Consider the following 15,702-nt stretch of genomic DNA (forward strand, 5'->3'; position numbering starts at 1 on the left):
TTACAGTAATGATTATGACTTCCTAAAACTCATTTTCCACCAAAATGAAACTAGATCTTGGCCAGAAGTTCTTCGAAGCAGTCTCATAAGCAGATCATTATTTTCACGTTATGACCGCTAACCGATAAATTGCCGATATTTATTCTATATTTGTCAAAATCTGTGTTATTTTAGTACTATGTATATACTATTATAGTATTTATTTATATTTTGAATTAGCTTTTAGTTAGTTAGTCGTTTTCTTTTATTTCTATATATTTTTAATTTTTAGATAAACTTAGTTCTATTTTTAGTAATTTAAACTCATTTCTAATTCCAAGTTTTTCATATAATATTTCTATTTTATTATATTTCAGGTTTATTTTACTAGCAACAACATTTTTAAGTTTTAGTTTCAACAATAACACTGGTCTAAATAAAATTAAATCACTAAAATAAAATAACATTTTAAATAAACAATTAAAATGAACATGAACTGAAATAAAATAAAATTTGTATAACTTATTTTATTTAATCTAGTTGCCAAGGCAACATTTTTTATTTTAGTTTAGATTAAGTTGGTGTACTGAAATAACAAAAAATAAAACTTATATAATATAAACATGGACATAAAAAAAAACTAATAAAAATGACAAAAATGACAATCGTTTTAAATAAAATGTTATCAATAATGATTTAAATCCTACAAGTAAATTCGCATCACAATATTGTAACGTTCAGCATGAAAAAATATTAATTTTAAGATTTGCTAAAGATTACATTTAACAGTGTTATTCAATTATTCCTGTTTTAAAGATGAACTTTGAGTGTTAGATGACACTCAATATTATCCAGCAACCTGTCGGTGAAAAAAAAAAAGGGGCATGGGAGCGACGCGTCTCTTCACCTCACCTCCTATAATCAGGTCTCTGTGGGAAAAGCCTTGTCCTTAAAGGGCGTCTTACATTGTCTAGGTAAGCTGCTTTCCCGCTGACTGCGGTTAGCGGCTGCGGTGGCGATAAGACTGGCCCAGGGGGGAGAACACGCCGTATGCTAATTACCACCATGAATTTAAATACAACATGATACAGTATAAGCAAACCTGTGGGGGATTTCTGTATGCGTATGTGCTAAAGAGAGGGATTATCTGTGAGTGCGCGCTACGTAGCAATAAACACACCTCACAGGAGGTGAAACACCCTGGAGAGAGAATTAGACAAACACACACATAAACAGTTTTAAAGCAATAACCTCAGACAACTGTGCCATAGTTTTTGATTGAGTGTGTGAGGCATCTTTTCCTGCACTGATAAGACCATTTTATCATTCTGTTCATGCAAACAGAAGAAAGACCAGGTTGCGCTATATGCTAGTACGTCAAGAGCTTGTTTTCACAGTATGCGTTGCATTCGCACTGTTAAGCTAGGGCTATAGCATCATTAGCATAAACTGTTCTTCCAAGGGCAATGAGTCTCTCGCTGTCTCGGAAATATAATATTTCCTTACTATATAGTATGGTAAAAACAGTACACCAAAAGAGTATGTCCAAATACATACTATTTGAAAACAGTAGCCGAAAAGTCCCCGGATGACCTACTTCCTCTGAGATTCTGAAGTGCCTATTCGATGGACACTTTACTACCCCATGAGGCCACAAGAGAGGATTTATGAATAGAGGTGCAACGACCGACTGACGCTGGTAGATCATGTGACCGTAACAACATGGCGGACCTAGTGCGTCCGAATTTCATTCATACTACACACATTCATACTATATAGGGCGTACCTTAATATTAATGTGCTCTTTAAATAACAAAAAAAATATTAATATTGCGCCATTGACTTTAATCTATTTCAGTTGCCTCAAAATAGCAATGCACCAACAATGCGCCTGAATACACCTCGTTTTCAGACCAGCACACCCATGGGTGCACAAATTGGCGCAAATGCATGCGCAGGACGTGAAAATGATAACTGCGTCGGGCTGAAACTAGCAAAAAACACTTGTGTCGCACCTGGCACCACATTGCGCTGGGTGTGTGATACGGCCCAAAGTTTCAAAGTAGCTTACACAACAACGCTAATGTTATGCTAGAGCACTGATTTGAAGGTAATGTGAAAGTTAAAGGCAGCTAAACTATTGCCCTTTTAAGCCCAAAAGTATACGTTGGCCGTCTGCATTCCTTAACAGACATAAATGTAGTCATCAGGAGGGGTCGCGGACGTCCGCGCACACTGTCCAAATGCAGCCCAACTTAACTTGTGCGGACGTGCTAGTAACTTGAGGTTTGCGACACTAAGCTGTGCGATAGACGGAGCGGAGCGCGGAAAAAATGAAGAATGCCCAGGCCTTTATAGCTAGCTATTGAATATGTTAATGTTTTCTACTTAATTTAGCTTAAGTTCATTACTTTAGCTTGTAGAGTGGCTATACTTTTTCAAAAGAGTAGTAGCTTAAATGAAAGCTTAAAAGTCGCTAATAGCTAGCAAGTTAACATTCCAAAGTAGCTTACACAACACAGCTAGTCATGCTAGAGCGTTTTAAGAGAACGTTGCTGTGAAAAAAAAGTTGACAAACTGTCTTTTTATCTCTAGCTCTTGACCATGTTCTTGTTTTCAAATAAATTGAACTTAAGTTACCTACTTTGTTGTAGCTTTTAAAATACTTGACTACTTTTCCTAAAGAGTACTAGCTTGACTACAGTTTATGACATGGTTTTGCTAGATGAATGTATACACATTGCGTAATGGCAGATATTTGAAAGAAACTCTTTCGTACACGTGAGTACTGAAACGGACTGGATTCTCACATGCGCAACTCTATAGAGCTGGTAAGTCCCGCCCCCTCCGCTAACCCCACTGGACCTCTAGGTTGAAAAATCGTCAATGCAAGTGAATGTGAGAATAATTATTTTCTGGTCCCGTTTGAATTTTGCCATGATTGTGAACATATGTTGTCTGTGAATTTCTAATATAATTTTTCGTGTGAAGAATGCTACAATTTAGCGGGTAGAAGTTTGATACGGTTAGACTTTGTGTGAGAGCACTTTGTGGACTACAACTCTTCGCTGCTTTCAGACAGGAATCTGAAGAAAGAACAGCCCATTTGGTTTGAATGGTGACATTTGGGTACAAAACGTTTCGGTTACTCACGTAACCTCTGTTCTCTCTAGAAGAGGGAACGAGTATTGCGTAGTTGCTTACGCTACGGGAAAGCCTTTCTTTCTCGAGATACTGAAGCCAAAAATTATCCTTAATTTTTATAATCTTGTCAACGCAGTGCGGCAGCCTGCAGACCTAGGGCAAGCTTACTAGCGTGCCCATTGGCTGCCCTGCGGCAACTGCAGCAGCCTACCGCTGAGCCCTTGGCGTGACGTCACGACCAATGAGCGCGCTTGGCGCGCTTAATGCGTCACAGCCCGCGAAAAGGGGTGTGGCTTAGCGTATATAAACAGGGCTCGGAGGCTGCTTCTCTGGTTTCTGTCGCATGAAGCGAAATGAGCTCGTGGTGCGAGCACGGCGGGCTACGCAATACTCGTTCCCTCTTCTAGAGAGAACAGAGGTTACGTGAGTAACCGAAACGTTCTCTTACGAGAGGTTCTCTCGTATTGCGTAGTTGCTTACGCTACGGGAACGCCCTTGTCAACGCCGTGCGCGCCCAGCATCCACTGAATGAGTCCCAGGGAGAGCCCGGGGAACGTGATAGCAGAGAGCCGGGCGGCCCGAAGAGGGCTAGCGCCGTACATAAGCACACACTAGGGGGTTAGGAGCGGCACGGCCGGTCCGAACTGACAATTCCCTGCATAGTGCAGCTCAACCAGTAGAGCTAAATCACACAACGTAGCCCGCGCACAGATAGTGGGCTGGCATACGCGAGACTTAGACTGATAACACTTTCGCCTGCAAGGCGGGAACATCCAGGTTGTAAAACCTAACAAATGTGGAGGGGGAGGCCCAGCCTGCCGCTGCACAAATGTCATGAATGGGAATCCCGCTGGACCACGCCCACGACGAGGCCATGCCTCTGGTGGAGTGAGCTTGAATGCCCAATGGGCACTGCAGGTCTTTAGACGCATAAGCAGCAGCAATAGCGTCCACTATCCATCTGGACAGGCTGTGTTTCGAGGCGGCGAGACCCTTGGTGCGCCCGCCAAACGAAACAAAGAGCTGTTCCACCACTCGTTTGACTGAAGACAGTGCTATCAGAAAAACGGTTTTGAGCGTGAGGTATTTCATATCCACAGTTTCCAAGGGTTCGAAGGGATGCGCTTTCAGGGCCTCCAAGACCAGTGAAAGATCCCACATAGGAACCGAGGGGGGTCGCGGGGGGTTCATCCTCCTGGCTCCTCTAAGGAAGCGGATGACGAACTCGTTCCTTCCTAATGCGCGGCCCAGCTCTGAACAGAGAGCGCTGAAATGGCCGTGACATAGACTTTGAGCGTGGAGGGGGACCTGCCCGCGTCCAGTAACTCTTGAAGGAAACACAGTACTCGCGATACCCCCACATGTCTGTGGATCGAGCCCCTTAGCAGTGCACCATCTGTTAAACACTGACCATTTCGACATGTAGAGCCGCCTCGTAGAGGGGGCTCTAGATTGTATGATCGTGTTCATGACCCCGTCTGGCAGATCAGCGTGTAATCGTTGAGGCTCCACGCATGCAGAGACAGCGCTCTGGATGGGGATGCCATATCGAGCCGCGGGCTTGAGAGAAAAGGTCTCTCTTCACCGGTATCGGCCAGGGGGCTGAGTCTGCCAGCTGTATTAGATCCGGGAACCAAGCTTGGTTCTCCCAGTATGGGGCTAAGAGGAGCACTGTGTGGCGCGCTTCCCTGATTCTCTTGATGACCTGAGGCAGCAGAGAGACCGGGGGAAAAGCATACAGCGGGCCGCTGGGCCGGGTCTGGGCCAGCGCGTCCTCGTTCTTCGAGAAGAACTCTGGGCAATGAGCGTTGTCTTTTGACGCAAAAAGGTCGACTTTCGCTTTGCCGAAACGGCGCCACAGTGACTGGACTGTTTGGGGGTGTTGAGACCACTCCCCAGGGGGAACGCTGTCCCTGGACAGTCTGTCGGGGCCCTCGTTCAGGTGGCCAGGCACATGCGCGGCTCTCTCAGCGAGCGCAGAGAGTGCTGAGCCCACACGAGGAGGCGTTCCGCCAGGGTGCAGAGCGTCTGATCTGACAACGCCCTGGCGATTCACATAGGCCACTACCGATGTATTGTCCGTGCGGACTAGAACATGGTGACCGTGGAGGAATGGGAGGAAGTGTTTGAGAGCTTTCTCGACCGCGAGCATCTCTAGACAGTTTATGTGTAGGAGATTCTCCTGGTCTGACCAGCGGCCATAGACCGGTCTGCCTTCGAAGAGCGCTCCCCAATCTAGGTTGGAAGCGTCTGTCGAGACAACTTTCCGGTGTGAAATCACTCCCATAGTCACTCCTGTGTGATACCATTCGGCTGCCAGCCAGGGCTGCAGGGCTGAAAAGCAGCTCTGATTCACTCTGACTCGCAAGCCGCCGGCCGCCCAGGCTCGGTGGGGCACGCGCGCTTTCAGCCAGCATTGAAGCGGGCGCATGCGCAGTAAGCCCAGCTGGAGCGCTGCTGCAGCTGAGGCAATATGCCCCAGGATACGCTGGAATGTCCTCAGCGGAACCCGGCTGCCTATTTGGAGGGATGCGGCGAGGAGGCGGATGCGGCGCGCGCGCTGCTCCGACAGTCTGGCCGTCATAGCCACCGAGTCCAGTTCTATTCCAAGAAGGAAATTGACTGACGGGGCGATAGCGAGCTCTTGGTCCAGTGACCGAGAGACCCAGATCCTCCAGATGGCTGAGAAGCGCTGTTCCGTGAGACACAAGTTCCGTCTCTGACAGCGCTAGAATAAGCCAATCGTCCAGATAATTCAGTATTCGCATTCCCTGTTTTCTCAGGGGAGCGAGAGCCGTGTCCATGCATTTTGTAATGTACGGGGTGCCAAAGACAGGCCGAAGGGCAGGATTGTGTACTGATATACTCGACCGTTGAAGGCGAATCTCAAGAATGGCCTGTGACGGGGAGTTATCTGGATCTGAAAATATGCGTCTTTTAGATCGAGAGAGATAAACCAGTCTCCTGGGCAAATCTGCGCGAGGATTTTTCTGGTTGTGATCATTTTGAACGGCCGTCTCATGAGGGCTTTGTTCAGATGTCTCAGATCTAAAATAGGTCTTAACGCTCCGTCCTTCTTGGGTACGAGGAAGTAGCGGCTGTAAAGGCTCGACTCGCTTAGAGAAGGATGAACCTGTTCTATAGCCCTTTTGCGCAGTAGCTTCGCTATTTCGGCTTGAAGCAGGTGCGCAGCTTCTGAACTCACTTTCGTCTCCGTCTGTGCTAGAAAGCGCGGAGGGCGACGAGCGAATTGAAGCGAATAGCCGTGTTTTATAGTACTCAGCACCCATTCTGACGCGCCCTGAATAGCTTCCCATGCTTCCGCATGCATAGCTAGGGGTCGAATGGTCTCTGGGTTCAGATCGCCGCGCTGCGCGGGATTGGGGAACCTGTATCAGAGAGGATGGAGCGGCGTGCGCGCCGCTGGTGCTCGAACACGGGGGCTGGTAAACAGTATTGGCCGGCTGTACAGCGTTCGGTAGCTCGGTCCCAGAGGATGGAGCGCGATTTGCTGACAAACACCCCTGGCGCGAAAGCGGCGTGGGGATTGTAATGTCTAAAAGTGAGTGCGCGTGCACCTGAGCGGGCGCAGAGTTTACACTTATGACACGGCCAGAGTTTGGGAGCTTAGAGGGTGTGCGACCCGAGGTAACTGAATGGCAGAGCGAGCAGCGGGTAGGTGTGAGCACAAAGTTGTGGGCACATTTACTACACTTAGTACTCGAGCGGCTTGTGTCCGCTTTATGAGAGAGCGCTCTATGCGCGTTACCATGGGGACCATGTTTGTGTGAAGCAGTGAGCACATGGGAGTGGGCACATTTTCTACACTTATAACACCCTCGGCTTGAGCCGCTGTTGCCCGGGGTAACCGAGTGGCAGAGCGAGTTACAGGTAGATGTGAGCACAGAGTTGTGGGCACATTTACTACACTTATTACTCGAGCGGCGTGTGACCGCTTTATGAGAGAGCGCTCTGAACGCGTTACCATGGGGACCGTGTTTGTGTGTAGCAGTGAGCACATGGGAGTGGGCACATTTTCTACACTTGTAACACCATCGGCGTTATAGAGCAAATGCTTTGATGGCTCATATGTTTAGACGCTCATAAATACTCAAGCACCATCCTGTGAGATGCAGGTTCGCTTTCTGTATGTAAGAAAGCTGGCCGCGAGCTCGGAGAAGACAGCAGAAAAAATATTTTCTGCCGCCAGAGCCGGATTTGAACACGGTTCTCCAGTGCAGAAGCGTAAAATTCTGCCACTGAGCCACAGGGGCACACATGAGCTTCCAGTTGGTGTGAGCATATGACCGAGCGTCGTGTTTCGGCGTTTGTTTGCAGGCGCGCGTGTATTAAAACAGGCCCGTTTACTGCAGCATTAGTATTTCCAGCCGCCTAACTTAGAGGGGACTGAGAAATATGTATCCCGTGAGATGCGGGTTTGCTTTCTGTATGTAAGAAAGCTGGCCGCGAGCTCGGAGAAGCAAGCAGAAAAAAGCTTTTTCTGCTGCCAGAGCCGGATTCGAACACGGGTCTCTGGTGCGGAAGCCTAATGTTCTGCCACTGAGCCACAGGGGCACACATGAGCTTCTGGTCAGTGCGAGCATATGACCGAGCGTCGTGTTTCGTTTCGGCGTTTGTTTGCAGGCGCGCGTGTATTAAAACAGGCCCGTTTACTGCAGTATTAGTATTTCCAGCCGCCTGAACTTAGAGGGGACTGAGAAATATGTATCCCGTGAGATGCGGGTTTGCTTTCTGTATGTAAGAAAGCTGGCCGCGAGCTCGAGAGAAGCAAGCAGAAAAAAGTTTTTCTGCTGCCAGAGCCGGATTCGAACACGGGTCTCTGGTGCGGAAGTCTAATGTTCTGCCACTGAGCCACAGGGGCACACATGAGCTTCCAGTCAGTGCGAGCATATGACCGAGCGTTTGTTTGCAGGCGCGCGTGTATTACAACAGGCTCGTTTACTGCAATAATAGTATTTCCAGCCGCCTGAACTTAGAGGGGACTGAGAAATATGCGAGGATTGGAGGAAGTCCGGCCTAAGCGGGACGAAAACACTCTCTCTTCCTCCTTTCGCCGGTGCTCGTGACGTCCGCTCTGATATCCCTTGAGAACGGCGCAGTTGCGCGGCTCGAACAAAGGGAGAGAGAGCGGGAAGATGTCATTATGTGCTGTGACATCGTTTGTTTGCAGGCGTGCGTGTATAACAGGCTCGTTTACTGCAATATAGATATTTCTAGTCGCCTGAGCTAGGAGGGGACTGAGAAATGTGTGAGAAACGGAGGTGGCCGGAGAGTGACGCGCGCGACCGAGACGCGGGGTAGCTTTCTTATAACGTAAAGGAAGCCAGCCCGTGACCGTCTACTTCTAACATCCCTTGTGAGCGGCGCCTTGCGCGGCTCGAACAGAGGGGGAGAGGGCGTGCGTCATCCGGGGGGGGGTAGCTTCCTTGTAACGTAAAGGAAGCTATAGCCCGTGACCGTCCGTTCTGACATCCCTTGTGAGCGGCGCCGTTTGCGCGGCTTGACAGAGGGGAGTAACCAGCTGGTCTGCTTCATCCCCTGAGGCGACGGCAGTGCGGGCAGAGGCCGGCCGCTGCGCGTCGGTGAAGGGCGGGGGAGAAGGAGAGAGCGAGGCTCGCGGGAGGGGCTCCGGCGAGCGCTCAGCTATAACCACCGGCTCGGAAGGCCTTTGAGAGCGGCGTTTTTTCTTACGCGGCCCGGAAGAGGCAGCCGGAGAAGGTGGAGGATCGTGAAACATGGCGAGTCGAGCCCGCAGGGTCGACATCGGCAAGTCCTCACACTGTTCGCAGCCGCCCGTGAAGGGCGCGGGCTGCGTGGTCGAAACCCAGGCAGAGAGCGCAGATCACGTGGCGGTCTCCGTCGCTGAGCGCGGCTCTGCACGAGCCACAGGATGAGCGAGGCATTTGCAACAACGCCTCGCGCTCTTTTAGATGCAAAGTGTGTCGCGGGGCGAACACACAAACACATACAACACAGAGCAGTAAAAGGATATATTCGCCGGATAGCGAAGCAGGCAGGGAAAGCTGAAGGCGGCGAAGGCGGCCGGCGTCCTCAGGCTGAGATCCTCGGCGTGCTGGTCGCTTGATTCGACGGCGGCTTCCTCAGAGAGCAGCGATGCGTAGAGCTTCGCTGAAAAGACAGAAATCAGAGAAGCAGCCTCCGAGCCCTGTTTATATACGCTAAGCCACACCCCTTTTCGCGGGCTGTGACGCATTAAGCGCGCCAAGCGCGCTCATTGGTCGTGACGTCACGCCAAGGGCTCAGCGGTAGGCTGCTGCAGTTGCCGCAGGGCAGCCAATGGGCACGCTAGTAAGCTTGCCCTAGGTCTGCAGGCTGCCGCACTGCGTTGACAAGATTATAAAAATTAAGGATAATTTTTGGCTTCAGTATCTCGAGAAAGAAAGGCTTTCCCGTAGCGTAAGCAACTACGCAATACGAGAGAACCTCTCGTAAGAGAACACACAGGCATCTCGATCTGTCTCCACAGATTATCGCAGCATTAGCGCCGCGATTTGACAAGAGGAGGGAAAATGTGTTATGGGGTGACGTCACATAGGCGACATGTAGTCTTTCTCGTTAAGTCTTTTCCACAACTGCTAGCCGAAGAATCATACCATATACTGTCAAACTCATAACATGAAAAATTATATAAAACATTCACATTCACATATGTTCACATTCATGGCACAATTCAAACGGGACCAGAAAATAATTATTTTCTCACATTCACTTGCATTGACGATTTTTCAACCTAGAGGTCCAGTAGGTTAGCGGAAGGGGCGGGACTTACCAGCTCTATAGCAAGAGGTGTTAGCAGCCATTAGTGTAAACGTGTACATTTTGTTTCATTTTCCATCTAGCCTAATACATTTTTTTTATTAACAACAAAAATGCTTTATACTTATTATAACACTGTTGAGCACTACATTTGTTTCTGCAACAGTGAATTTAGAGATCAAATTATATGCATTAAACGCAGTTGTGTACTCTGTGAGCGTGTTCTAGTTTTAGCGACAGCTAAACAGACACACAAACACATAACTCCACACTCCGTCTCAGTGCCAATGCAATTCCTTGGCATTCCAGCTGAGTCTGATCTTGTAAACCCCCTGGGCGGCACAACATGCTCCAAGGCAGCGACGAAAAGACAAATCCAGACACCTCCGGCCTGAAGAGAGACTGCAAGCACACAAGTGCGAGGTGTGTTTCTTTAGGCACGTCTGGGTGAGTATGACAGACATGTCCTTACGTGCATCTGGATGCAACTTCCACTCGCTGCTGGCCTTCACTTCCCAGCGGGACGCAAAGGCCCTGTCGCTGTGAATCTGTTTAACTCTGATGCTCCTTAGGGAAAGGCAGGGGCTAACTTTAACAGCTAGAAACTCCAGGAATAGTGTTTTCTATATAGCCCTTGCAAAGTAAAAACCAGCTTCTGATGTTTTTCAGCTGGTCCAGGCTGATCAATCTGGTCTAATCTCACTGTATTCTTTAGCTGAATGGAAAACAGCAGCATGAACATTATTCGAAATGTCTTCTTTTGATTCCTACAGAAGAAAAAACATATTTAGGATTATTTCTAGATGATCTTTTCCTTTCCAAAACTTGTTCAACCTGGTTTCTCCTAGGCAGCGTGACATTTTGAAGTATTTTTTGCACTTGAAGACCACGTCTGGTGTCTTGTAGATATACTTTTACTTTTGGATTGATTTGACATCACTTTGACCTCTCAAATCCTTTCCACCTTCACTCTGAAGCATCTCGTCTCCTCGCACCATTTCTGATCTATTTTTCCACATAATTGAATGTCGCGAAACGACGCTGGCCAGGGTTTTAGGGTCGAGGTTTTTGTGAAGAATTTAGAATATCGAGGGAGAGCAAATGAGAATGGATGAAAGGCACAAATGAAGATTTTTCGCAAGATGGATTCAGGATATGAACAGGTGAGGAGCTCTGACCTGACCTGCGAAGACGATGGGAATGCCCTCTGATAAATCTGACCTTTAACAAGAGAATATGTGTGTTTCTGAGTGTGTGTGTGAGGATGGGTGATGGAGCCCTGCAGGTGTGACATGACAGCTTGGGAGAAAGGTTTTTAAAACCGGAGAGCGAGAGCTACATCACAAAACATCTGTGCAGAAAACAGTGCTACACTAAATTTAAATAAAGTCACTGTCATTTTTTAAGCATATCGGGGCTATTTTAAAATTAAGTTAAATTTTAATACTTTTTTTAAAGCAATTTATCATTATGTGTGTGTGTCCATTTAAACACTCTTCAAACCGCAACTCAAATAAGTGCGATGGTGATAATTTAGTTGCTCCCGGTGACAAGCGCGTTATTGACTCCGTATTATTGACAGAAGCATTTGGAGGGGCCAACAGGGGACAGGAGTACCTGTCAGTCAATTTCACACACACACACACAGACACACACACACGGGGATATACCATTGGCTGTCTTTTTTGTAAAATTAATTATAATTAATTAAATAAGCCAAAAAATAAAAGAAACATTTACAATTTTTAAAGAATATTTGAAATGTTTTTATATTTTTAAATTATAATTAATAATAATAATAATAATAATAATAATAATAATAATAATAATAATAATAATAATAATAATAATTATTATTATTATATAAATATTAATGATAATTAATAATAACAATAGATGTTTAACATTAATAATAACAACAATAATATATTTACTACTACAATATATTTTCTACTACTACAACCACAACAACATAATCTACTACAACTACTACTACTACACTTATAGTGTTTTCATAAAACTAATTTAACATATGCTCATTTATATATACTAAATTAAATTAACAAATAAATATATAATGAATAAAAAAATGCCAAACGTCAATTGTTTGACGTACCACCATGCAATTCAGGATATATATTTTAAATTATTTAAATTAATAGAAAATATATAAAGAATAATGAATAACAATAATAAAGGCATTGTTATAAATCGTTTTTTATTATAATTATTATTACTAATACTACTACAAATAATCAGTTTAATATTAAGAATAATAAAATTATATTTTTTATTATTATTTTAAATAAAATATTTATACATACATAATTATTATAATTTATAATTAAATAATTGCAAATAAACATGAACAACATTATTTTTAAATGAATAATAATAATAATAAAAAGATTATTATTATTATTAATAGCAAATAAACAATAATTATAATATTAGTTTTAACATTACATAACATTATTATTATTATTATTATTATTATTATTGGTATTATTATAATTACTATTATTACTTTAAAAATATATACATTTTAATTCACTTTTTGGGACCACTTTTTCCCCAAACTACAGATTCTGTACTCATATGTGTGGGAATTCAGTAGAATTGAGGCTATGTGTTTTTGTGTGTGTGGGTTTTGATGCCAAACACATTCGGTATGGACAACTTCAACCACACACAGAACCTCATTTCTCACTCGCCTCCATCTTTTCCTCATTCTTTCCAATGATCTCTAGGTGTTCTGCGTGCTAATCAAAGAGACAAGCTAACATGTCAAACCTCCATTGTGTGATTTCCCAGCATGCATTGCAGGATATATATATATCAACTGGCAAAGGCTGTAGGCTTTGAGGTTTGACTGTTTTCTAATTGCCGTTTATGAGCTGCCACACACACACACCTCGCTGCAGCGTTTGAGGTTCATTTGCTGTGGCACACACCACACGTCTGCGACATGGGTGACCCTCTCTGTTTCATTTAAATAATCAGCCTCCTGGTGTTTTAGTTTGCGGTCACACACATATGTAATTACACAATTCGCTGTTTAAATATTCCACTAATCAGCCATTATTCACAGTGGGAGTGTCAGATCGAGGCACAGATCAGCGGCCATTATGGCTCAAGAGTGGCAGTTGCACATCAGTTTCATTACACCCACATGAAGCCTACGGACACTGCATCAGGAGGCATTGGGAAACCGGAGCAAAATTGCTAGGAAATCGATAAATCATTGAATAACGATAAAACATTCAGTATTAAGTCTTCAGGAGATAAACGCTTGTCATTAACTGGACATGAATGACATAATCTGTGCTCAGGATCTTTAACGCAATCAGAAGAATAATATTAAACGAGTATTCGTAAAACGAGGAATCGTTCTGCAAAAATTGTGCAAGGTGGAATGTTTAGCGAATAAGAGAAAGATTTAGGGGTCAGCACCCATGTCAAATGACCAATTAGATTAGAATAAAACATTCATGACCTTTTACGGATCATGATTGGCCTATTTGAGCATGTTTAAATGTATTCAAATGAGATTCTAAGCGTTTAGGGGACCCATTCCAGTCTCGTGGTCTGTAACCTCTTTGCTCAAGGCCTGATCAAAATCTTAATGTGTTATATTATGTCATATTGTTCTAGCTAGTCAAGAGAGCTTTTCTTAACCACCAAAACTCTGAAGGCTAACTGAAAAACAAAAAAGCTAACAGAAAACAACAGAGACTAACTGAAAAAATAAATGAAACAACAGAAGCTTAATAAATAAAACAACAGAGGCTAACTGAAAAAAAACAAAACAACGGAGGCTAACTGAAAAACAACGGAGGCTAACTGAAAAACAACGGAGGCTAATGCTGAGTCCCAATTCGCATACTGTCCGTCCTAAATAGTATGCGAAACTGGAATTAGTACGTCCAAATCGTAGTATGTTGAAATGAGTGTTCCAAAGACACCCGGATGGTCTACTATTTCCGGTTAGAATTTCGAAGTGCAGATCAATGCACACTCTAACGGCTAATATTGCCCACAACCCATTGCGTGCGGGAGGGAGGAGCTTTGTGGTGATGGTGGTGATGTAAACATGGCAGCCGGATGCAGCAGCGGAGATGCACCCTCAGTTTTTAAGTGTAAGAATTCAAATGTTTAGCCCTAATTAAAGTTATATTTTATTGTCTCGTAATATTAATGGGTTTATGTTGTATCAAAAAAGTACCGTGATTATCTTGTTGAGTCCGATGAAGATACTAGGCGCCTCATTGGGGTTATCAGGCTACAAAACAATAAAAGGCACTAGTACAGTGTCACGCAAGTGTCTTTTATGTATTTCTTTTGATGTTTCTGATTTATACCTTACTATAAACCCTTATGAAAATAAACACCTTTTACTACACTAACCATAGTTTAACCACACTGACTTATTTGTAGTAATACTGTGGCTGTACAAATGTTAACTTTATCAGTCCAACCAAAAAAAACATGGTTACTACACTTTTACTATAGTAAAAGCATGGTTCATTTACATCTGGGTATTTTGGAGTATTATACATAAGTATAAAATACGTTAAACAATAGTTATACTCTTTAAATATTTTAACTCAGAAAATAAGTTAGCTTTCGTTACACACACGTGTTGGAACGTCAGAACCAGACGCCTCACAAATGACCTGCGTTTGGTTGATCTACGACGACGCCCTGCTTCACTCCTCAATTTGGTAAAACACATTGTAAATGTATTGTGGAAAAAAAGATGGGAATAGTAAATAAAATTGTATTGGACATATAAGAATGAATGAAATGTAAAATGTTTTGTTAACAGTCGCGGTGTGCGTAACTAGGCAACCACGTTCAAGTTCACGTTGCATGACGTCATCGAAGTATGTCCAATAACATGCATACTCTTTTGCTACACACTCAAAAGTACATACTTTTAGGTCGTAGTATAAGTAGGCGAATTGGGACTCAGCATAACTGAAAAACCAACAACGGAGGCTAACTGAAAAACAACAACAACAACAACAACAACAACAACAACAACAGAGGCTAACTGAAAAAATAAATAAAACAGAGGCTAACTGAAGAACAAAAAACTGAAAATTCTGACATCAGTTAAATTATAAATCACAACCAAACATCAGGCATTTATCAGAATGTTAACAAGCCTCTAAGAATATGTTCTAGGGTATCTAATCTAATATTAGATTATCCTAATATTAACCCTTGGTCAAAAAACAAAAAAAAAGCTGAGCAATTGCATGCACATAATAGATATTACTGTGATAACTGCATTTGCGCTAATGTCTAATTAGCGATGGTGACTACTTAACCTAATTACAGAAGTGTTACTCACTATAGTGCCGAGTCATTGAGTTCATACTCGTATCCGCGCACTGCTGCCGACCGCACCCCCTGGTCCGCCCACAAACAGCAGAGGGCGTGGCTTATGAACGGGAACAGCATCTGGTCCTCGTCAAAACAACGGCCACACGAGAGAACGGAGTGAGCGTGGACCTGGAGAAATATCATAAGCATAGATAAATGCAACATTTGATAGTCTGCGGAAGAATTTTTCAAGAACTTTTCTCAATTTTAAGAACTTAAAATGTTTTATGGCGCAAACTATCAAACATCTAAAGCTTAGCATGCTAATTAAAGCACTGCTGTTAAAATATCAAAACTAGCCATCTAGATTCATCAGTTTTTGCATGACTAGCTAACCCTTTGTGACCTATATCTAGTTAGGGGTTGGCTAAGTAAGGAAATTTAAGGTTA

General features: G+C 44.1%; 1 protein-coding gene across 1 annotated transcript in view; it reads right to left on the reverse strand.

The window, feature by feature from the left end:
- gnav1 (guanine nucleotide binding protein (G protein) alpha v1) overlaps positions 1-15,702 on the reverse strand; it is a 45,581-nt gene that overhangs the window by 21,657 nt on the left and 8,222 nt on the right. Inside the window, exon 4 of the mRNA XM_081383759.1 lies at positions 15,281-15,441. Coding sequence (XP_081239885.1) covers positions 15,281-15,441 — 161 coding nt within the window. The remainder of the gene's footprint in view (positions 1-15,280; positions 15,442-15,702) is intronic.

This window comes from Scardinius erythrophthalmus, assembly GCF_964197995.2.
Source record: "Scardinius erythrophthalmus genome assembly, chromosome: 14".
Taxonomy (NCBI): Eukaryota; Metazoa; Chordata; class Actinopteri; order Cypriniformes; family Leuciscidae; genus Scardinius; species Scardinius erythrophthalmus.